The 22,764-nt window shown below is 46.0% G+C and overlaps 1 protein-coding gene across 1 annotated transcript in view; it reads left to right on the plus strand.

Annotated features, from left to right (window-relative positions):
• The window catches only part of LOC108925317 (uncharacterized), a 41,163-nt gene that overhangs the window by 4,282 nt on the left and 14,117 nt on the right, over window positions 1-22,764 (plus strand). The window contains exon 2 of the mRNA XM_029257487.1: window positions 20,593-22,156. Coding sequence (XP_029113320.1) covers window positions 20,630-22,156 — 1,527 coding nt within the window. The 5' untranslated portion in view covers window positions 20,593-20,629. The remainder of the gene's footprint in view (window positions 1-20,592; window positions 22,157-22,764) is intronic.

Genomic DNA, 22,764 nt, shown 5'->3' on the forward strand with positions numbered 1-22,764 from the left:
ATTCTTTTTGGTGTTATACCCACTTGGTCCCAAACCAAAAAGTGAAATCAAGGAAAAGAAATGAACTGGGTGTGATTGTCATCATCATTGCTTCACCATCATAATGTACATTACTGATTACTCTATTTCTTTATTTTTATTATCAGTAGGACAACACTGGGTTACAGAAATTTGGAAACAAAACATACTAGGAAAATACAAACATATGCAAGTAGATAATACAACTCAAGGGCAAAGGGTCACAGTCATTAACAATGGAGGGTGATTACTATTTCATATATTAATTGAAATATTTGCTTGATATGCCTTTATGATCTTAGATATTACACACACACATTTTCAGAACCGCTTGTCCCGTACGGGGTCACAGGGAACCAGAGCCTACCCAGCAACACAGGGCGTAAGGCCGGAGGGGGAGGGGACACACCCAGGACGGGACGCCAGTCCGCCACAAGGCACCCCAAGCAGGACTCGAACCCCAGACCCACCAGAGAGCAGGACCGCGGTCCAACCCACTGCACCACCGCACCCCCCTCATTTTAGATATTATTCTTAGCTTAATTTATAAAATCTCTTGTAAATTTTAGTTATTTGTGATGGTCAGTCATTTGTTTTCTGTGTTACCATGTGAAAATGCTCTGAGTCTGTCTTCTGGATAGAGCGCAATATGAGAATAAATTGTATGGCATTGTAGTGCCAGGTGGCACATCAAATCAAGTCTGACATTGATTTATGTATAAAAGGTTAAATAAGCTGAAGGCCTTCTACAACTGAAGCATCTCATGGGTGGAGACATGTTATAATTATCAAGCCAGTTCATTGACATATTCATTGACAAAACTGTTTTATGGAGCAGCTGGTTCAAGCTGCAGCATCTTTGATGCCGGTAAACACATTTTCATTATCAGCACTTGAGGAAACAAATAAAATTAAAGGTATTTTTTTATAAAGTGGATGTCCACTTTGTACACTTTCAGTGGAAACAGCATTCAGTTGAAGTGGTGCAACAGTGTAAGATCTAGCAGAATGAGCTTGGGGCACGGATTATATGGCTGTCAGGACTTGGTATGTAAAAGGTCCATATGGAGTTAGCGGGGTACAAATACCACAATATGTGCTTTAATATGTGCATCTGTGTACTGGTGACATTCAAAGACTAGCTGTGTTAGAGGCCAGGGTGCACACAGTGGGGCCTCAAGGGCCACAGCAACGCAATGCAACTGCCCTGAGGCTTTCCCACTCAGCTAAAATGTGAAATCCTTCCGAGATAATTAATCTTACATTTCTCCACATGGTCTACCCACATCTTAACTATAACCCAAGTAAAGGGACTGTTATTTGTCTGATAGGGTCCATAGTTTTAGCTAAAGGACTGGTTGTGTTTTTTGAAAAATGGTTTATTATATTTCCTATACAATCATTTCGTAAGCCCAGTACAGAAATAGTGCAAACTTGACTCTTTGTTTACATACTGAGATTTGCTAATGTAAAAGACAAATTAAGCAAATCTGACTTGTTTCTTAAACATTGGGAACAACTATAATAATAATAATAATAATAATAATAATAATAATAATAATAACCTTCTTTATTTTTTATTTTATTGACCATATGTTGTTCATCTTTATATCTTATTCTTTTACCAGTTATAGATGACTTATGTGTTTCTTTTTCCTTTGTTGCATATATGCTGCTGTAGAAAGATATGGAAGAGAGCACCTCTGCTACTGGTAAATGATACTTAATTTTGATTGCATGGGGGTTACCTCAGATTGTCTTTGTGTCAGGATCAAGTAGACAAGATAGTTTTGTGGCTTATCAACAGGTTAAAAAACAGATGTGCGCATGTGTTTTTGTGTTGGATCAGACCTGGTGAAATTTCTGTACAACTCTAACAAACCATTTTTAAACTTTTTATGTGCCTCACCATTGATACTTTAAAGAACTTTGGAATGTGGGAAATCACTCCAATTCCAACTGCAAATGACTTCACAACAAAAAACTACAAAACGATGGACAGTGACCTCATACTTGTCATGGCCCACAGGGGTAATGCCCCTCCTGGCCAGAGGCGGCGCCACTCAGTGCCGCTAGTCAGCACCCACGTACCAGTTCACAGTCTCATAGGTCACGGAGGTATAAAAGGAGCGAGCGGAGCAGGACCGATTGGGGATTCTTAATCAGCTGTTCCATTGTGCTCTCCTGGTGATCGGTAGTCTCTTGTTTCCTCAGTTTGTCTCATGGGTGTTTATGTTCCAGTCCTGAGTGCCTGTCCTGCCAGCTCCTGCCTCTTGTTCTCCAGTTCTGGTCCAGTGTTCCAGTCCGGTATTTCGTCACGTCTCTGAGTTCCAGTCATACTCACAGAGTATGTTCACTTTAGTTCGAACACAGTGTGTGTTTCCTTGTCCTGCATTTCCTGTTTCACTTCCATCGAGTACTTTACAGTCTGCACCGTGCACTCCGAATATCACTTTGCACGTGGGGTCATTCTACTCTTCATCCGTGTTTGGATGTAATAGCAATGCCCATCCGTGTCGACTCCCGTCCGGACACTACAGAAGAATCCACCTGCTAACATGACCTCAGCAGTATGGTGTGAACTGGCGGAGCAGATAGAGGCGAACCAAGAACGACTTGCGGTTTGTCAAAACGTCCTTCTCAGATGTCGGATTGCTTGGGGTTGTTGACACGACTCATCAGTCTCCACGGTCCCAGCGTCAATCCGACCAGTTCACAAACACACAGGCAGACTTGTCCTCCTGCTGCTGCCTCGCGTCTCAGCGCTGAGCATGCAGCTGCCCTATATGACAGTGAGCCGGCACAAGCACGCAAGCACTCTGAACTACGTAATGCTCAAAGAACCATGTGTCAGACAGGGAGCAATTTGGCTCAGTAACAGGCGTTTGACAGAGGAGGAGAGGATGCGCCGTTTCCTACAACACTTGTGCTTTTACTGTTGGGCTGCAGATCACATTCAGGTCTCCTGTCCAGTGCGGCCATCTCGTGAATCCCAACGGACCAACTTACTGGTGAATGATATCTCTCTCAGTACCTCCCTGTTGACATTGCCAGTTACATTATCCCGGGGTTCGCAGCTACAGGAAGTAAATGCTCTGGTGGACAGTGGTGCTGTGGGCAGCTTCATAGATTATGATATTGCTGCATCCTGGGGCTTGCCCTGTGCCCCATGCTCTAAGCCGCTGGCTATTAAGGCTATTGATGTAGGTCCACTCGGGTCCAGGCATGTAGAGCAGCATACAGAACCTGTTACTCTGCAGGTAGGGCCACTCCATAAGGAACAGGTCTGGTTTTATCTGATCAAGTCCCCGCTTTACCCCATTATCCTGGGATATCCGTGGTTAGTCACTCATGCCCCTGTTATTTCTTGGCGTACCAGTGAACTGCTTTCTTGGGGAAAGCAGTGTCCCAGACTCCATCCGGAGATGTCTTGTAGCACCACATCCATAGAGAGTCCTAATGCAGATCTGCCCCTGCAGATTCCGGGGGAGTATGCAGATCTAGCGGAGGTGTTTAGCAAACGCAAGGCTGCAGAACTGCCCCCTCATAGACCTTGGGATTGTGCTATAGATTTTTTGCCTGGCATTACACCCCCTAGGGGACAGATTTACCCCCTTTCCCAGCCCAAACATCAGGCAATGGAAGCTTATATTGTGGAGGTGCTAGAAGCTGGAATAATCCATTCATCTATTTCTCCAGCCTCTGCTGGCCTTTTCTTTGTTGAAAAAAAGGATGGGGGTTTGCGTCTGTGTATTGATTATCGGGGGCTAAATGCCATTACTGTGAAGTACCCTCACCCCTTGCCTCTTATCACTTCAGCCCTCGAACAGGTCTCAGGAGCTCACATCTTTACAAAACTGGACCTAAGGAGTGCATATAACCTGATTTGTATTAGGGAGAGGGACGAGTGGAAAACTGCCTTTAGTACCACCCTAGGCCATTATGAGTACCTGGTCATGCCTTTTGGCCTGGCCAATGCGCCTTCCATGTTCCAGGCTTTTGTTAATGAAGTACTCCGAGAGATGATTAACCAATCGGTGTTGGTTTATTTAGATGATATCCTGATCTTTTCTTGGTCTCATGAGGAGCATATCGTACATGTCAGGGAGGTTTTACAAAAGCTGGCAACACATAAGCTGTACGTGAAGGGAGAGAAGTGCCAGTTCCATGTGGAATCTGTGGACTTCCTGGGTTTCATCCTAACACCCAGTGAGGTTACGATGGACCCAAAGAAGGTCTCAGCAGTCCTGTCCTGGCCTCAGCCAAAGACCGTAAAGGACCTGCAAAGGTTCTTAGGCTTTGTAAATTTCTATAGGTGCTTTCTAAGGAACTTCAGTTCCATTGCAGTTCCTTTGACAGCTTTGTTAAAAGGAGCACCCAGGTGCCTGACCTGGACACCTGATGCTATTCAGGCCTTTGAAGACCTGAAGAAGTGTTTTCCCTCTGCCCCAATCTTGAAACACCCTGACCCCAAGTTGCCCTTCATCATAGAAGTTGATGCGTCGGAAGTAGGGGTAGGGGCAGTGCTCTCACAGAACTAGGGAAATCCCCTTAAGCGCTATCCATGTGTCTATTTTTCACACAAATTGTAATCTACGGAAAGGAATTATGATGTGGGAAACAGGGAGCTCTTAGCCATAAAGATGGGCTTGGAAGAGTGAAGACATCGGTTAGAGGGTGCTACTCACCCGTTTCTAGTGTCGACTGACCATCGGAACCTGGAGTATCTACAGAAGGCAAAGAGGCTCAATGCCAGACAGGCACAGTGGGCCATGTTCTTCACCGGGTTCCATTTCACGGTGACCTATCGCCCTGGCTCCAAGAACACCAAGGCTGATGCTCTTTCCCAGTTGTTCAAGGTTTCACCTAGGCTCTTGCCACCAGATACCATCTTGTCACTGGCACAGTTTGTGGCTCCCATCCGTTGGGCTTTGTCGGATGACATCAAAGCGGCCCAACTCCAGGAACCCGGTCCCAGAGAGAAGCCACAAGACAAAGAATATGTCCCGTCCGCCATCCGGTCCAAGCTCCTACACTGGGCCCATGATGGTCCCAGTACAGGACACCCTGGAATCAACCGAACATTGAAACTCCTCTCAGAATGCTTCTGGTGGCTCTCCATGAAGCACAACGTAAGAGACTTTGTCCTTGCTTGTACTACATGTTCCCAGGCCAAGGTCCCACGACAGCTGCCAGCAGGGCTCCTTGAACTGATCCCAGTTCCAAACCATCCATGGTCTCATATAGCGGTTGACTTCATTACTGACTTACCTTGTTCTGACGGAAACACCACCATACTGGTGCTCATAGATCACTTTTCCAAAGCCTGTTGACTGGTCCCACTGAAAGGTCTGCCCACAGCCCTGGAAACTGCAGAACTGTTGTTTCAACATATCTTCCGGCTGTACGGCCTGCCAGAGGATATTGTCTCAGACAGGGAACCCCAGTTCACCTCGAGAGTCTGGAGGCCTTCTTTTCCCGCTTGGGAGTCTCAGTCAGCCTCTTGTCCGGTTATCATCCGCAGTCTAATGGGCAAGTGGAGCGCCTCAACCAAGAGATCGGACATTACCTGCAGAGCTACTGTAGTCAGAACCAAACCGACTGAAACAGGTTCCTCCCCTGGGCAGAGTATGCCCAGAACTCCCTGGTCAATTCGTCTATAGACCTGACTCCTTTTCAGTGTGTGCTAGGTTACCAGTCTCCACTATTCCCGTGGATGGCAGAAACCAGTGGGCTGCCAGCGGTGGAGGACTGGTACAAGAGGAGTGAATCAGTGAGGGAATCTGCACATTTCTGTCTCCAGAAGACAGTGTCCAGCCAAAAGGAAAAGGCCGACAAGAGACACAGGACTGTGTTGTACCAACCAGGGCAAAGAGTGGGGCTGTCTACCCAGGACCTCAAACTGCGTCTGCCCTCAAGGAAACTCACCTCCGCGTTTCATCGGCCCATTCAAACGACTGAAAAGGATCAGCCCGGTTTCTTACCGCCTACAGTTGCCCCCTCATTACCGTATCTGTCCCACGTTTCATGCCTTATGCCTCAAGCCCCACTGTGTTTCCACCCTGCAGAGTCTGGCAGTCTCTCCTCCTTCACCTTTAGATGTGGACGGTGCCCCTGCTTACTCCGTCAGGGCCCTCCTAGACTCCAAACGACGAAGGGGCACTCTGTACTATCTAGTTGACTGGGAAGGCTATGGGCCGGAGGAGCAATCTTGGGTGCCAGCACGGGACATATTGGACCCGGCTCTCATAGCAGACTTTCATAGGTGTCACCCTGATCGGCCCGCTCCACAACGACAGGGGTAGCCACCTTCCCGTCGGGGTCAAGCGGCTGGAGCGGGGAGTACTGTCACGGCCCACGGGGGTAATGCCCCTCCTGGCCAAAGGCGGCGCCATTCAGTGCCACTAGTCAACACCCACGTACTAGTTCACAGTCTCATAGGTCACGGAGGTATAAAAGGAACAAACGGAGCAGGACCAGCTGTGGATTCTTAATCAGGTGGTTACATTGTGCTCTCCTGGTGATCGGTAGTCTCTTGTTTCCTCAATTTGTCTCATAGGTGTTTATGTTCCAGTCCCGAGTGCCCTTCCTGTCAGCTCTTGCCTCTTGTTCTCCAGTCCTGGTCTAGTGTTCCAGTCCGGTATTTCGTCACGTCTCTGAGTATGTTCACTTTAGTTCGAACACAGTGTGTGTTTCCTTGTCCCGCGTTTCCTGTTTCACTTCCACTGAGCACTTTACAGTCTGCACCGTGCACTCCGAATATGACTCTGCACGTGGGGTCATTCTACTCTTCGTCTGTGTTCAGATGTAATAGCAACGCTCGTCCGTGTCAGACTCACGTCCGGACGCTACAATACTATATATATATATATATATATATATATATATATAGGGAACTTAAAGAAATGTGGACAATTAAAGTCCATAAATGTGAGCTTGGCAGGACATGGTCAGTATTAAATGAGTGGCTGTTCTACATTGGATGCACCCAACAGATGTCATAACATCTGATTATTAAAAAAAGCTTGAGTACTGTAATATAAATGTAAAAGCATTCACATTTTAGCTGTTGTTTTGATTTAATTGAATTAGTGTTACCATGTTTATTACTTTTTCCTAAAATAATATAATTGTATAATCTGCTATTTACGTTGTGATACAAGTTTCATATTTTAGATTTAAAGATTGCTGTAATTGGTTAAGAGGATGGTGCAATGGGGATGGGTGAAGGATATGGATTCTTTTTTGAGGAGAGTGCTTTCTTCCTAGAGGTGTACATGTATTTATTTTTTCTAATAAACCTGTTTTAAAATATTATCCCTCTCCATCACACTGTTTAAGCCTGCATTTACATAAATTAAACAGGCAGCTAACAATGCTCTGTTATTGTTGAGTGGTATTACTGAGGCTTTGAAGTGACATTTTCACTAATTTTTCCTGCTGAGTATTTTAATGAGGCCACTTTGGTAGGCCCTAAAACAATAGGGCTACTTGAGATGTATGCAAGCAATCTTCTGGCTGGTTTTACTCGGTTATTCACATAATTGTACTGTATTGTATTGTACAACCAGAGGGCTTCCGGCGAGGCTGATCACTGCTATAGAGGTGTATTAATGGCATTTAGCCCGAACTATGAAGGAAGAGTGAGTTTTGTAGTGTGTAGGCAGAGATCAGGGTTGGTGATTAACAAGTCATAGGAGGGGGAGAAGATGGAGAGGATAAAGCAGAAGAATTCCCAGGTTAGGACGTTTTTCAAGGTGATGCATGAAGTGAATGACAATTGTTTTGCTTGTTCTGAAGGGTCTAAGGTGTAGTACGTGGTATGTCAACATAAGCTGTGCATTTTGGCGGAGAGCTGGATGTGTTTGTTTAAACATAAAAAGCAGATTCACATATCTGTGCATATAGTTAAGTAATTATCAAAAGGTGGTCTTACAAGCAGAAAATCATAAAATAACACTTGGCAGCGGTACCCTGCACATTGTGAGCTAGGTCAGTTAATAAAAGTAAATAAAACATGACAAAAATGTAGTGTGGTGTATGTAGTGTTCCATCAAGGTGAGTTTACCTTTAACTTCAGTTTTAGTTGGATATTGGTACAACTCTCACTGACGGATGGTCCTGCAGATAGCATGTGGTAGCAAACCAGTTTTAAGTTTTTTGTTAATAAGGCAAAAATAAGTAATAAATGCAACATGGGAATATTTTTTTCTATGCAGTTTTATGAGAGAACATGTTGGGTCATACAGTGGTCTCTCATCTCATCCTTTCCACAAGGCAGTTGCCCAGGGAGGAGGCAGTTGCCCAGGAAGCATTATTAATATGAGTGCACTGCTGTTAATGACCACATGTTTTCACTTGTAATGCTTTATGAATTTTTAACCTGAAAGAAAGACAAAAGAAATTAAAGAATGCTTTTTTTATACCCTTATTGGATGAGTGGATTAAAAAAACAGATTGCTAGTTTTCTGGTATGCAGCTGCAAAATACTCCAGGTTTTGAGTGCTATTTCATTTGATGCTGCTTGGAAGCTACTTCTTGAGTGGCAACAATTGCACGCTCACAGTTCCTGTCTTTCAATCAGTGGCACTTTGTGTATTTTTAAGTCTTGCTCCGTCTTACATACCGGTCTGCACTGAGACTGGTCGCCCACTGTTGCATTAGGGGGTTCCTCGCAACCCTGGACAGGAGGCCATATTGTGCTGGGCAGGGGGCCTGTGCCAAAACATGCTGGGAACGCCTCACCAGCTCACCGCTCCACTAGGCTCGCAACGCAGAGATTAAGGCTGAGGGTGCCATTACTGAGACTCCCCTGTTGTGCCCCAGTGCTGCATGGGGTTGTGTCACACTTTTAAATCAGAGGGCTCATTTAGTTTTCTTCTAGTCAGCTGTGGCTGTTGGAGAAAGTCATGGGGTCTGGATTAATAACTCAACGCAGTATTTTTATGTACTTGTTCGGGAGTTAAAACTCAAAAAATTCTTAAGAAGATTTGGTCTGTTTTTTCACATTCATTTTTTTAGAAGTATTTTTTTTTCTTCACTATAAGGAGTTTGCAATAAACAATGCTCATACCAAATAATTGTATTTGCTAAAAAACCCCCCTCCCTATGCCAGACCACCTTGTACTGCTAAAATAAAATAAAATGTTAAAAAAGAAATAGAGCCAGTTTTTGCTGTAAGGGGCCACAACAACATGCACCACCCCGTCCCCTCCTGCTGCCTGAAAAGCATCACACTCGATCCCCATTTGCCCCAGATGGAAGAGTTTAAGTATCTTGGGGTCTTGTTCATAAGTGAGGAGAGAAGGGAGCGTGAGATCGGCTGCAGACTGGGAGCAGTGGCAGCAGTAATGCAGTCGCTGTACCACACTGTACTGGTGAAGGGGGACCTAAGCCATAAGGCAAAGCTTGCTATTTACCAGTCGGTCTACGTCCCCACCCTTATCTATGGTCATGAAGTCTAGGTAATGACCAAAAGAAAAAGATCGCAAATACAAGCGGCTGAAATTAGTTTTCTTCGCAGGGTGTTGGGACTCGCTCTCCGTGACAGGGTGAGGAGTTCAGACATCCGGGAGGAACTCAGAGTAGAGCCACTACTCCTCCACATTAAGAGAAGCCAGTTGAGGTGGTTTGGGCATCTGGTACAGATGCCCCCTGGGCGCCTCCCTTTGGAGGTATACCAGGCACAGCCAACTGGGACGAGGCCCTGAAGTCGTCCCAGGAACACCGGAGGGATTATATCTCCCAATTGACCTGGGAATGGCTGGGGATCCCCCAGGTTGAGCTGGAGGAAGTTGCGAGGACAGGGACATCTGGACCTCTCTGCTCTCTCTCTTGCCACCGCAACCCTAGAAAGAACAAGCGGACATGAAAATGGATGGATGGATGGATGGATGGATGGATGGATGGAAAAGAAATAGAATAGTGCTCTTATAAGTAAACAATCCTTCATACTTGCTTGGCGGCATGGTGGCACAATGAGTAGCACTGCAGTCTCACAGTACCTGGGTGGTGTGAGAAGATGTGGGCTTGCTCCCAGCTCAGTCTTTGTGGAGTTTGCATGTTCTCCCTGTGTCTGTGTGGGTTTACTCTGGGTGCTCTAGTTTCCTCCCACAGTCCAAAAATGTGCTGTTCAGGTTCACCCATAGTGTGTGAGTGACAGAGAGGGTGTGTTCCACTGATGTATGGATGCAGTGACCCATTGTAAGTAGTGTTATCTAGCAGTGTATGTCACCTTGGTGAATAAGGTGTGTGAGCTGATAACACTACATATAGTTCACTGGAAGCTGCTTTGGAGAAAATCCTGTGTTAAGAATGTAAATTCCATTTTTCCATGTTTTTAAAGTCCTTCAAGCAGCATTGTTCAACCTTGTCAAGGACAGTTCATGAAAGAAGATGTCCAGCAATAAATGCAGCTTGTGTTTCACTAATTAATTATTGTGCGGTATGGATTTGCTCTAGTTGAATAAGATGAGGGTCAGACACGAGAGGGACACACACCATATACAACATGAACATCATGTTTGATACAAACTTCTTTGGCAGTATTCTGAAATTCCCTTTGTGAAGGGACTTAAAGCTATGTACCTGAAGTTTCACAAATATGCTGAAATGTATAAAATGCTATTATTCCCTAGCTTAATATCAAAGTTCTTGGATGAGAAAAATGCCGTAACTGTACATAGTATCAACAATCAGCAGTTTTTGAATGTCTTCTCATAAATTATATATAAATTAAGAGAAAAATTCAATAAAAATAATGATATCTCAGCCTTTATTCATTATATAACTCCTGTTGCACAGGGTTTGTGATGCAGTGAGGTCTAAAGCTGGGGTGTTCTGTTGTATAAGGGCTGAATTGTGCCGACCATCACAGTGGTTTGGTGTGGTGTGATGTATGGTGTTTGGTGCAGTGTAGTGTGTGTGATGCTTTTATAGCTGTTACTGTGGAATTCCTACTTATCTGACCCCAAATGCACCTTGTAGATGCAAAGCGCAAGACATCAGTGGGAGAATGCAGACATTTATTGGAACCACATGAAGATGAGAGGAATGCAATCTGGGATGGTTGATGCCAATTGGTGAATGCAGAGGGAGGGGGAATTCAGGCTGAAATGTTGCCTGAGTTTACTTATATGTGATATATACATATTACATATTACACGTTACATATGACTGTTGTACTATTTCCACCGATCCATGTGCTGGAAGTTGCATTTTCCTGGCTGAACTCTAACAAACATTGCACTTAATAAATAAGTTTCTTTTATTACTGTCTTTCTTTAGTCCATATGTAATATCATATTCAACAGAAGGCTTCATATAGCTACATCTTTATGTATTTATTAATATAAACATAAATATAAATATAGAGAGATGACTACTGGGAGGTGCAGTGGCGCAGCGGGTTTGGCCAGGTCCTGGTCTGTGGTGGGTCTGGGGTTCCAGCCCTGCTTAGGGTGCATTGTGATGGACTGGTGTCTTGTCCTGGGTGTGTCCCCTCCCCCTCCAGCCTTGCGCCCTGTGTTGCCGGGTTAGGCTCCAGCTTGCCGCAGCACCACTTGGGACAAGCAGTTTCAGACAATGTGTGTGTGTGTGTGAGATGACTACTGAGGTGATTGTGCAATTTACTTTTAGTTGTGAGCAAAGCACCATAAAATAATTTTTTAAAATTCTTTCTGAACGCTTAGCTTGTCCGAATCGTATTGGCTGGTTATGGACTGTTTTATAAACATTTTTTGTGAATAGAATCCAAGTTTAAAAAAAAAAAAGCTATGTGTACTGTGTGTGTGCGTGTGAGAGAGAGAGAGTGTGTGTACGTGTACATATGTACTCTGCGTAGACAAAAAATCACTTTGTGGCATGGAGTATTAGGGATAGATAGTTTATGCCATATTACTATTTTCACTATGAGTGTAGATGTGCTGAAACACATGGGAACAAAGCAAGCAATATCTATTTTACTCTTAAATATGTATTTGTACTGTATTGTAGCTTGGTGTACATTGCCTCTCATGGTTAGTTGGAGAACTACAAAAGAGGAAAAAAGAAATCTTAGTTCCAAACAATCATTTTGTGAAAGTTTTTCAAAAGTCTGCTTTATGTTCATTCATATATCTAAGGTTAAAGAGTTCTGACAGTTACTGATTACATGACATATTCATACCAGATTTACAGTATTTTTGCTTCTTCTATTTCACTTTCTTGAGTGTATTAAAGGCAAATTGGATTTATTCTTAACTGCTTTCTAAAATTATGAAAGTGCATTTGTGTTACTAGATTTTTTTGTGTACATTCTTGTATGAAATGTATGACTGTGACAATTTGTTTAGTGGAAATAATTACACAAGGGGCATGTTGCTGATATTACAAATATGAATGTTACAACACTTCAGCAGTAACAGAACGACTGGTTCACTTGACTTATGGGAAAACTATAACAGTCACTGACACAGGAAACAGTTTATGTCTCTTGCCATATCATGTTCTTCTTGGACATGTTTCCTTCCATTGTGTTACAACAGGCCTTTAATACTAAGGGATCTGTTTAACTGCACCTTTTATCCAAAGCAGTGTTGTGACATACCCTTTTCCCACTGATGTGGGCAGTGCTTACAGCCATGTTCAAAGTGGGTACACATTTGAAAGAAAAAATCCTGGGGAGACTATTTGTCTTAAGTTATTTCACTGTCCCGTCCTGGGTGTGTCCCCTCCCCCTCCGGCCTTACGCCCTGTGTTACCGGGTAGGCTTCGGTTCCCCGTCACCCCGTATGGGACAAGCGGTTATGAAAATATGTGTGTGTGTGTGTGTGTGTGTGTGTATATATATTTCACTGTGGGGTTGGACCACGGTCCTGCTCTCTGGTGGGTCTGGGGTTCGAGTCCCGCTTGGGGTGCCTTGCGACAGACTGGCGTCCTGTCCCGGGTGTGTCCCCTCCCCCGCCAGCCTTACGCCCTGTGTTGCCGGGTAGGCTCTGGTTCCCCACAACCCCGTATGGGACAAGCGGTTCTGAGAATGTGCAGGGGTGCGGTGGCGCAGTGGGTTGGACCAGGTCCTGCTCTCTGGTGGGTCTGGGGTTCGAGTCCCGCTTGGGGTGCCTTGCGAGGGACTGGTGTCCTGTCCTGGGTGTGTCCCCTCCCCCTCTGGCCTTACGCCCTGTGTTACCGGGTAGGCTCTAGTTCCCCGTGACCCCGTATGGGACAAGCGGTTCTGGAAGTGTGTGTATTTCACTCTGTTGCATTCAGAAAGTCTGATTAATTTACATTTTTTTTTTTTTTAGCATGTTATCCTTTGTGATGGAAGCCTTTCCAAGGAAACACTAAAAAATATTCATCAAGAAAGCTAAACAAATCAGAGGTGAAATTACATTATCTATACTCAAGCCATGAAGTCAAGAGAGTTTTCCAATGACTAACAACTTTTAATTGGTAAAATTAAAGTCAGCTCTCTGTCACTGTTTTTAAGTGTATTATTAGAAGTATGGGATCGTTGGTGGTGTTGTGGTTGGAGCAGCTGCCTTTGGCTTCGAAGGTTGCTGATTCGATCCCTGCCTCCAGTTGTAGCGCCCTTGAGCAAGGTGCTTACCCTGCAATTGCTCCGGTGTTTCCCCCGGCTGTGTGCCTGAGTAACTATGTGCGGCCCTGTGATGGACTGACGTCCTGTCCAGGGTGTACCCCCCACCCCTTATGCCTTACGCCCAACGTCTCCGGGATAGGCTCCAGCTTGTTGGGACAAGTGGTTATTGAAATTGGTTGGTTGGTGTTATGACAGAGGGCTTTCACATACAATTATACACAGGGAAAGATGTTCAAACCCTTTTGCTAAACATCTTTCGCTGTGTATAATTGTATTCACAGAATTTCACAGATTTCATTTGAGTGTTCTGATCAGCAAATGGAAATCTGTTTTCAAGCATTTGCAGCTCTTTTCAGGTCTTGCAACAGCATCTCGATTGGATTCATATCAGGACTTTGACCAGGCCATTCCGTAGCTTTAGGTTGTCTTTTTTCCAGACATTCTGATGCTGACTTTTTTGTATTTTTGGGATTATTGCCTTGCTGCATGACCCAGGTCTGCTTCTGCTTGAGCTCATTTACTGATGGCCCAACTTTTACCTTTAGAATTTTTTCATAAAAAGAAGAATTTATGATTTAGAGACAGCAAGGCTCCCAGGTTCTGTGACAACAAAACAACCCCAGGCCACCCTGCTGCTGCTACCATGCTTAACTGTTGTTGTAAGGTTTTTACTCTGAAATGGCCTATTTTGATTTCCCATGTTGACAAGAATGTTGTACTTTTAATTCTTCATTCCACAAAACATATTCCCAGAATACCTGAAAGACATCGAGGTAGATGAACTTTCACGTTTTTCTTTGTAGCCAAATCAGGCCTGATTGTATTCAGACAGGTGACTTTAATTATTCCTTAACTTTGGTTGATTAATGATAGGGGCAATTACTTTTTCATAACTGTGACAGATTTTTTTAATTGTCTTCCACATCAAGAAAATTATAGAAAAACAATACTGGTGTCATTCATTCTCTCTCATGCTTCATTCATATATTACTAGAACTGACAAAAAGATATAATGATAATTTCCCTTGTGGGATCTATCTATCTATCTATCTATCTATCTATCTATCTATCGAATCACATTTTCTGTAAAAAGCTACAAAAACAGAGAAAATTATAAAATTGACAAATACATTTCACAGCACTAGGTATATATACAATATCTGTTAACATCTGCATTCTATGTTTAAATATGAATTGTTACTATTGCTAAATTATGTTAATACTTTTAACCATCTTGAGGAACACACACACACACACACACACACACACACACATTTTCTGAACTGCTTGTCCCATACATGGTCGCGGGGAACCGGAGCCGGAGCCAACCCGGCAACACAGGGCGTAAGGCCGGAGAAGGAGGGGACACACCCAGGACGGGACGCCAGTCCGTCGCAAGGCACCCCAAGCGGGACTTGAACCCCAGACCCACCGGAGAGCAGGACCCGGTCCAACCTGCTGCGCCACCGTGCCCCCCCTTGAGGAAAACATTTTCTGATTATAACTGATTTTTTTTTCTTTTTTTTTTGTGGGCAAATTTCAGTAAGGTGGGTTTTTTTGCAGATTTTGGAATGTAAAAGCAAAGTTTTCAGTTGTGAAATCTGTAAGGCAGTTTCTTTCATCAGAATGTATAGTTATGCTATGTATTTGGTACGATTGAAAGCAGACGGTCATGTACCTGTACTGGGTATAACCCGTCTTTGCTCTCAGAACAGCCTGAATACTTTGTGCCATTCTTCGTTTGGATTCAACAAGGTGCTGAAAACTTTCCTGCAAGATTCTGATCCATGTTGACATGATTGCATATAATTGTTGCAGATTTTTTATCTGCTTGAATTGAGATCTGCTGACTGAGGAGGTCACTAAAGTACAATGACTGAACCCATTCTCAGGTTCATGGAAACAGTTTCAGATGAATTATGCTTTGTGATATGATGTATTATCCTGATGGAAGTAGCCATTAGAAAATGGATAAATTGTGGCAATAAAGGAATACGCATGGTCACCAACAATACTAGGATAGGCTCCATCCATCCATCCATCTTCCTCCGCTTATCCGGGACCGGGTCGCGGGGGCAGTAGTCTAAGCAGAGCCCCCCAGACTTCCCTCTCCTCACAAACCTCCTCCAGCTCCTCTGGGGGAACCCCAAGGCGTTCCCAGGCCAGCCGGGAAACGTAGTCTCTCCAACGTGTCCTGGGTCTGCCCCGAGGCCTCCTCCCAGTGGGACATGCCCGGAACACCTCCCCAGGGAGGCGTCCAGGAGGCATCCGGAACAGATGCCCGAGCCACCTCAACTGGCTCCTCTTGATGCGGAGGAGCAGCGGCTCTACTCCGAGCTCCTCCCGGGTGACTGAGCTCCTCACCCTATCTCTAAGGGTGCGCCCAGCCACTCTGCGGAGGAAACTCATTTCTGCCGCTTGTATCCGCGATCTCATTCTTTCGGTCATGATCCAGAGTTCATGACCATAGGTGAGGGTAGGAACGTAGATCGACCGGTAAATTGAGAGCTTCACCTTACGACTCAGCTCCTTCTTCACCACAACAGACCGGTACAACGACCGCATTACTGCGGACGCCGCACCGATCCGTCTGTCAACCTGCCGCTCCATTTTTCCCTCACTCGTGAACAAGACCCCGAGGTACTTAAACTCCTCCACTTGAGGGAGGAGCTCCCCCCTAACCCGGAGGGGGCAATCCACCTTTTTCCGACTGAGGACCATGGTCTCGGAATTGGAGGTGCTGATTCTCATCCCCGCCGCTTCGCACTCGGCTGCAAACCTCTCCAGTGCACGCTGTAAGTCTTGATTCGATGATGCCAAGAGGACCACATCGTCCGCAAAAAGCAGAGATGAGATTCTGCGGCCACCAAAACAGACACCCTCCGTTCCCTGGCTGCGCCTAGAAATTCTGTCCATAAAGATAATGAACAGAATCGGTGACAAAGGGCAGCCCTGGCGGAGTCCAACATGCACCGGGAACAGGTCTGACTTACTGCCGGCAATGCGAACCAAGCTCCTGCTTCAGTCATACAGGGAACGAACAGCCCGTAGCAACGAGCCCTGAACCCCATAATCCCGAAGTACTCCCCACAGGATGCCACGAGGGACATGGTCGAATGCCTTCTCCAGGTCCACAAAACACATATGGACTGGTTGGGCAAACTCCCATGAACCCTCCAACACCCTAGTGAGGGTATAGAGCTGGTCCAGTGTTCCACGGCCAGGGCGAAAACCGCATTGCTCCTCCTGGATCCGAGGTTCGACTATCGGTCGGATTCTCCTCTCTAGTACCCTGGCATAGACTTTCCCAGGGAGGCTAAGGAGTGTGATCCCCCTGTAGTTGGAACACAATCTCCGATCCCCCTTCTTAAAAAGAGGGACCACCACCCCAGTCTGCCAGTCCAGAGGCACCGTCCCCGAACTCCACGCGATGCTGCAGAGGCGTGTCAGCCAAGACAGCCCCACAACATCCAGAAACTTGAGAAACTCGGGGTGGATCTCATCCACCCCCGGAGCCTTGCCACCGAGGAGTTTTTTGACTACCTCAGCAACTTCAGCCAGGGTAATGGACGAGTCCCCCTCCGAGTCCCCGGCCTCAGCTTCCTCTACGGAAGGCGTGTCGGAGGGATTGAGGAGATCCTCAAAGTACTCCTTCCACCGCCCGAGGACATCCTCAGTTGAGGTCAGCAGCACACCACTTCCACTGTAAACGGTGTTGGCGAAACACTGCTTCCCCCCTCTGAGTCGCCGGACGGTTTGCCAGAATCTCTTTGAGGCCGACCGAAAGTCTTCCTCCATGGCCTCACCGAACTCCTCCCAGGCCCGAGTTTTTGCCGCGGCGACTGCCAGAGCCGCGCTGCGTCTGGCCCGCTGGTACCCATCAGCTGCTTCAGGAGTCCCATGAGCCAGCCAGGCTCGATAGAACTCCTTCTTCAGCTTGACGGCATCCCTTACCTCCCCTGTCCACCACCGTGTTCGGGGATTGCCACCACGACAGGCACCGGAGACTTTATGGCCGCAGCTCCGAACCGCCGCCCCGACAATGGAGGTGTGGAACATAGTCCATTCGGACTCAATGTCCCCAGTCTCCCTCGGGACCTGGTTGAAGCTCTGTCGGAGGTGGGAGTTGAAGACCTCTCTGACAGGGGCCTCCGCCAAACGTTCCCAACAGACCCTCACTATGCGTTTGGGCCTGCCAGGTCTGTCCAGCTTTTTCCCCCGCCATCGAATCCAACTCACCATCAGGTGGTGATCAGTTGACAGCTCAGCCCCTCTCTTCACCCGAGTGTCCAAGACATATGGCCGAAGATCAGAAGAAACGACTACAAAGTCGATCATCGACCTCCGACCTAGGGTGTCCTGGTGCCAAGTGCACTGATGGACACCCTTATGCATGAACATGGTGTTCATTATGGATAAACCGCGACTAGCACAGAAATCCAATAACAACTCACCACTTGGGTTCAGATCAGGGAGGCCGTTCCTCCCAATCACGCCCCTCCAGGTATCACTGTCGCTGCCCACGTGGGCGTTAAAGTCCCCCAGTAGAACGACAGAGTCCCCAGTGGGAGCGCTTTCCAGCACACCCCACAAGGACTCTAAAAAGGCCGGGTACTCTACAGTGTCGCTAGGCGCATAAGCACAAACGACAGTGAGAGACCGTTCCCTGACCCGAAGGTGTAGGGAGACGACCCTCTCATTCACCGGGGTAGACTCCAACACATGGCGGCTGAACTGGGGGGCTATTAATAAGCCCACACCCGCCCGCCGCCTCTCACCCTGGGCAACGCCAGAATAGTGGAGAGTCCACCCTTGGTCAAGAAGAGTGGTTCCAGAACCCAAGCTGTGAGTGGAAGTGAGCCCGACTATATCTAAACGGTATCTCTCAACTTCCCGCACCAGCTCAGGCTCCTTCCCCGCCAGTGAGGTGACATTCCAAGTCCCAAAAACCAGAGTTGGTGTCCGAGGTTTGGGTCGACCGGGCACTCGGCCCCGACCACCACCCAAATCACAACGCACCGGCCCCTTATGTCCTCTCCGGCAGGTGGTGAGCCCACCGAAGAGCGGCTCCACGTCGTGGCTTCGGGCTGAGCCCAGCCAGGCCCCGTGGGCATAGACCTGGCCACCAGGCGCTCGCATGCGAGCCCCCCCCCGAGGCCTGGCTCCAGGGTGGGGCCCCGGTGACCCCATACCGGGCGGGGTGAACGAGATCTTTGATTTAATAGTCATAAGGGGATTTTTGAACTGCGCTTTGTCTCGTCTGTCACCCAGGACCTGTTTGCCTTGGGAGACCCTACCAGGGGCATATAGCCCCAGGCAACATAGCTCCTGAGATCATTCAGGCACTCAAACCCCTCCACCTCGGTAAGGTGGCGGTTCGCGGAGGGGACTAGGATAGGCTGTAGCATTCAAACAATGCTCAAATGGTATGGGGCCCTATGCGTACCGAGAAAGCATTTGCCGCACCATACACCACCATCACCAGCATGATCCGTTGGCACAAGGCCGGTTCTGCCAACGCCAAATTCTGATTCTACCATTTGCATGTCACAGCAGAAACCTCTATTCATCAGACCAAGCAACCCTTTTCCAATCTTTAACTGTCCAGTTTCAGTGAGCCTATGTCCACTGTAGTTTCCAAGTCCTGTTCTATGTCGACAGAAGTGGAACCCGATGTGGTTGTTTGCTGTTGTAGCTAGCCACCTCATGGTTTAATGTGTTATGTGTTGAGAAACACTTTTCTGCTCACAACTGTTGTAAAGAGTGGCTATTTGAGTTACTGTAGGTTTCCTGTCAGCTCAAACCATTCTGACCATTCTCCCCTAACCTCTTTCATCAACAACTTACCTCCTCTCACAGAACTGCTGCTTACTGAATGTTTTCTGTTTTTCATGCTACTCTGTGTAAACTCTAGAGACTGTTGTGGATGAAAATCTCAAGAGAGCAGTTTCTGAAATAGTCAAACCACCCTGTCGGGCAGCAACAACTAGGCCATGGTCAAAGTCACTTAGATCACAAGTTTTCCCCATTCTGATGTTTGATCTGAACATTAACTGAAGCTCTTGAGCAGTGTCTGCATGATTGTATGCATTAAGCATGAACAAGCAGGTGTACAAGTGTTCTTAATAATGCGGCCACTGAGTGTACTTGTAAAGAAAATGGTATTGCCTTAATTTTGCCTTGACAGTGATCTGACTAAGCAGAACTGACCAGGATTCATCTGTCATGCATTTTATGCACCTACTCAAGGGATGAACATTGGTGCATCAAGTCGAAAGTAACAAACTAGGTTTAGTCAAGAATCACGTCTGCAGCTATGTTTCTTTCTCTTAATGTAATGCACAAATTGTATTTTTGCTGAGATGTACGTTGCTTTGGAGAAAAGCATCTGCTAAATGAATAAATGTAAATGTAAGCAGTTTTTATTGATCTATAATCACCATATAGGGCGTCATCACTGAAGACATATCTAATAAACAATAAAATACTGTCAGCTTTTTTCAGTTTTATGTTCATCACTGGGTCACAGCAACATGGAGACAGTACGCTGAGAAACTGCAAATATATCTCCAAATATGCAGAGCAATAGTTCAACGTCCAATACTTTGCAAGTGTGATTACATAGTAATAATAATATTATCTGATAACTCCGAAGACTGACCAGAAATTCAATAATTAAAATGTTAATTCCAGATCACAAGTTAATTTTTCAAGCAGGAGAAATGATAAAACTTCAGTCCCCCACATATTTATAAAGGGAGCTTTTGGTGTCAACTATGAACTTAATCAAGGGTCAAGAGTCAAGAGAGGCTTTTTTTGTCATTTCAGCCATATACAACAGTAGTCAGTGAAACGAAACAATGAAAAATCCATGTCCTTACTAGGCGTGTAAGAGTTCCTACATTCCATTAAGTTCAGAGTACTCTAATATTAATGCCAGTATCAGTATCTGGTATGAGCTATTTGTACTTATAAGCTATTTTTTTCCTTCTCTGCAGTTACATGAAAGAATGGTGATGGATACTTTCTGAGAAAATGGACAACTTAAGGAGCCCCACATCTAAAATCAGAGACCCAAATGGGTTTGCGAACAAAGTCTTCAGTACTTCCCCAGATGTGGAAAGGGAGGCTGGCGTCTTGCCAACCCCAGAAGTTAGGTCATGTGGGACCCCTGCCTCCTACCAGTTGGAAAAGGGCTTCTCTTGCAGGAAGCCCCACAGCACAGGGATCTGGAGGATCCTTGCCCGACGAAAGACCTCTGTGGGGTGCGAACGACGCCCCCATTCACTTATCCTCCCAGGGGAGGCTTCTGTTCCCAAGATATCATTTGTAGACAAAGTGAGGACTTTCAAGAAGCTCAAGTCCCCGTCTGTGTTCAAGGGCAAGTCTGTAAAGCAGGGTGCCTCCCGGGACGAGCTGGAGGTGGACATCGGCCGGGAACACTCCACCCACTTGCAGGTTCAGAAGGCCCTCTTCTGGAATAAGGACAAGAGACACTCTTATGCTGGCTACACCAAAAACCTGGACAGCTCCTTTGAGGTCATTGACCTCACATTTCCTCTGGAAAGTGAACAGCCTTGGTTCGGGGACATGCCAGGAAACCACAATGGATGCGTGTCTCCAGACAACACGTCCCACATCAAGAAGGTGCACCCCAACTTCTCCAACTGCAACAACTCCTTGTTGCATGAGGAGCAGCGCCCAAGAGACTGGCCCAAGACATCGCAAAGCACCAGGAGGTCTAGAAGTGCAGATGTCTGGAGTTACCTGAAAAAGCTCTCCTTTGTGGGGAAGAGTGCCTCCAACCTGTCGGAGAAGAGCTTTGACTCGGAGTTCCACACTCTGGATGGGACAATTGATTTGGATTGCAGCTCTACTGACTTAGAGTGCCTCAAAGAATCAAATCCTAAGCCTAAACCTATACTAAATGAGAATAAAAGTAGTCACTTTGGGGGTCTTTTCAGGTTTTTCAGTAGTGTAGCTGAATCTGCTCGCAAGTGGAAAAATACTTCTAGATCCTTCTCTCCTGCTGAGGAGGATGTGTCCCCAGTGAGATTGCAGCATTCACAAAAGCCAGGGCTCTTTATCCAGAACATGTCTTTGAACCTGAGGAAGGAGGACAGCGGAGCACCCTCCGTCGCAATGTCTCTCTTGTCTCCTGAATCTGACCTGTGTGAAGTGCTCTCCCCCACCAGCCCTCCTGAGAAAGGCTCCCCCCAAGTGCTACTCAAAGCGTGGCGAGTATGTCCGGAGTCCCTGAGTCCCAGTAAGGACCAAACAGGCACATCTCTTGCGCTAAATGTGACCCTCCGTGATCCTGATAATCTTCAGGAGTCCCATGTGCCCCATGGCCCAGACAGCCCTGTTACTTGTGAAAGAGGAGATCTGACAGATGGATGTCTGCCCAGGGAAGAGGATTGCTCCAGAAGTAATACAGATTCCATGGATATCATGGTCTCTTCAGATGGGCAGAGGTCTCATGGCAGCGAAAGGAATGCTAGAAACAAAGAGCCATACTCAAAGCGAGACACTGTTCCACATGGGCCATGCGAGGAGTTCAAGGTAAGATGGCACACTCAAGTGCTGAAAGCTAAATTTAATAATGCTGATTCTTGAAATACCCAAAAGAGTTCTGAAAATACAGTTTAAATATGCCATTGTTTTTTTTCTGGTGCCTGAATGAACAGAGAAAAATATCTCATACATATTTTAGTTAAAAATCAACATCACATCTTCAGTTTTGCTGGTAGTGTTTTACTTGGAGTATTTTTCTGAGAGTACCAGTGTGATATTAAGCTGAATACTGCTTTATGTGTTTACGGCAGAAACTAAAATTGAAACACAAATGCACTCCTAATCTGCATCATGCCCATATTTATTGTCAACTGCAGAAGAAACTCAGAATTTATTTCCTCCATTGAATTGCTACAGTTCTTTTGTTTCATTCTATTAATTCATCATTCATCATTTATTTTAATCTCATCCCACCTTTCTCCTAGGTGCATGCTTGGTTGTAGTATTGTTGAACATGTTAACAAAGAAAATTCTGCATCTTAAATACTGAAAAGAAATTAAAATCAACAATATGAATTTTGGGCACCATAGTGGCACAGCGAGTAGTGCTGCTGCCTCACAATTTCTGGGTCTTAGTCTGTGTAGAGTTTGCCTGA

The sequence above is a fragment of the Scleropages formosus genome, chromosome 13 (assembly GCF_900964775.1).
Source record: "Scleropages formosus chromosome 13, fSclFor1.1, whole genome shotgun sequence".
NCBI lineage: Eukaryota > Metazoa > Chordata > Actinopteri > Osteoglossiformes > Osteoglossidae > Scleropages > Scleropages formosus.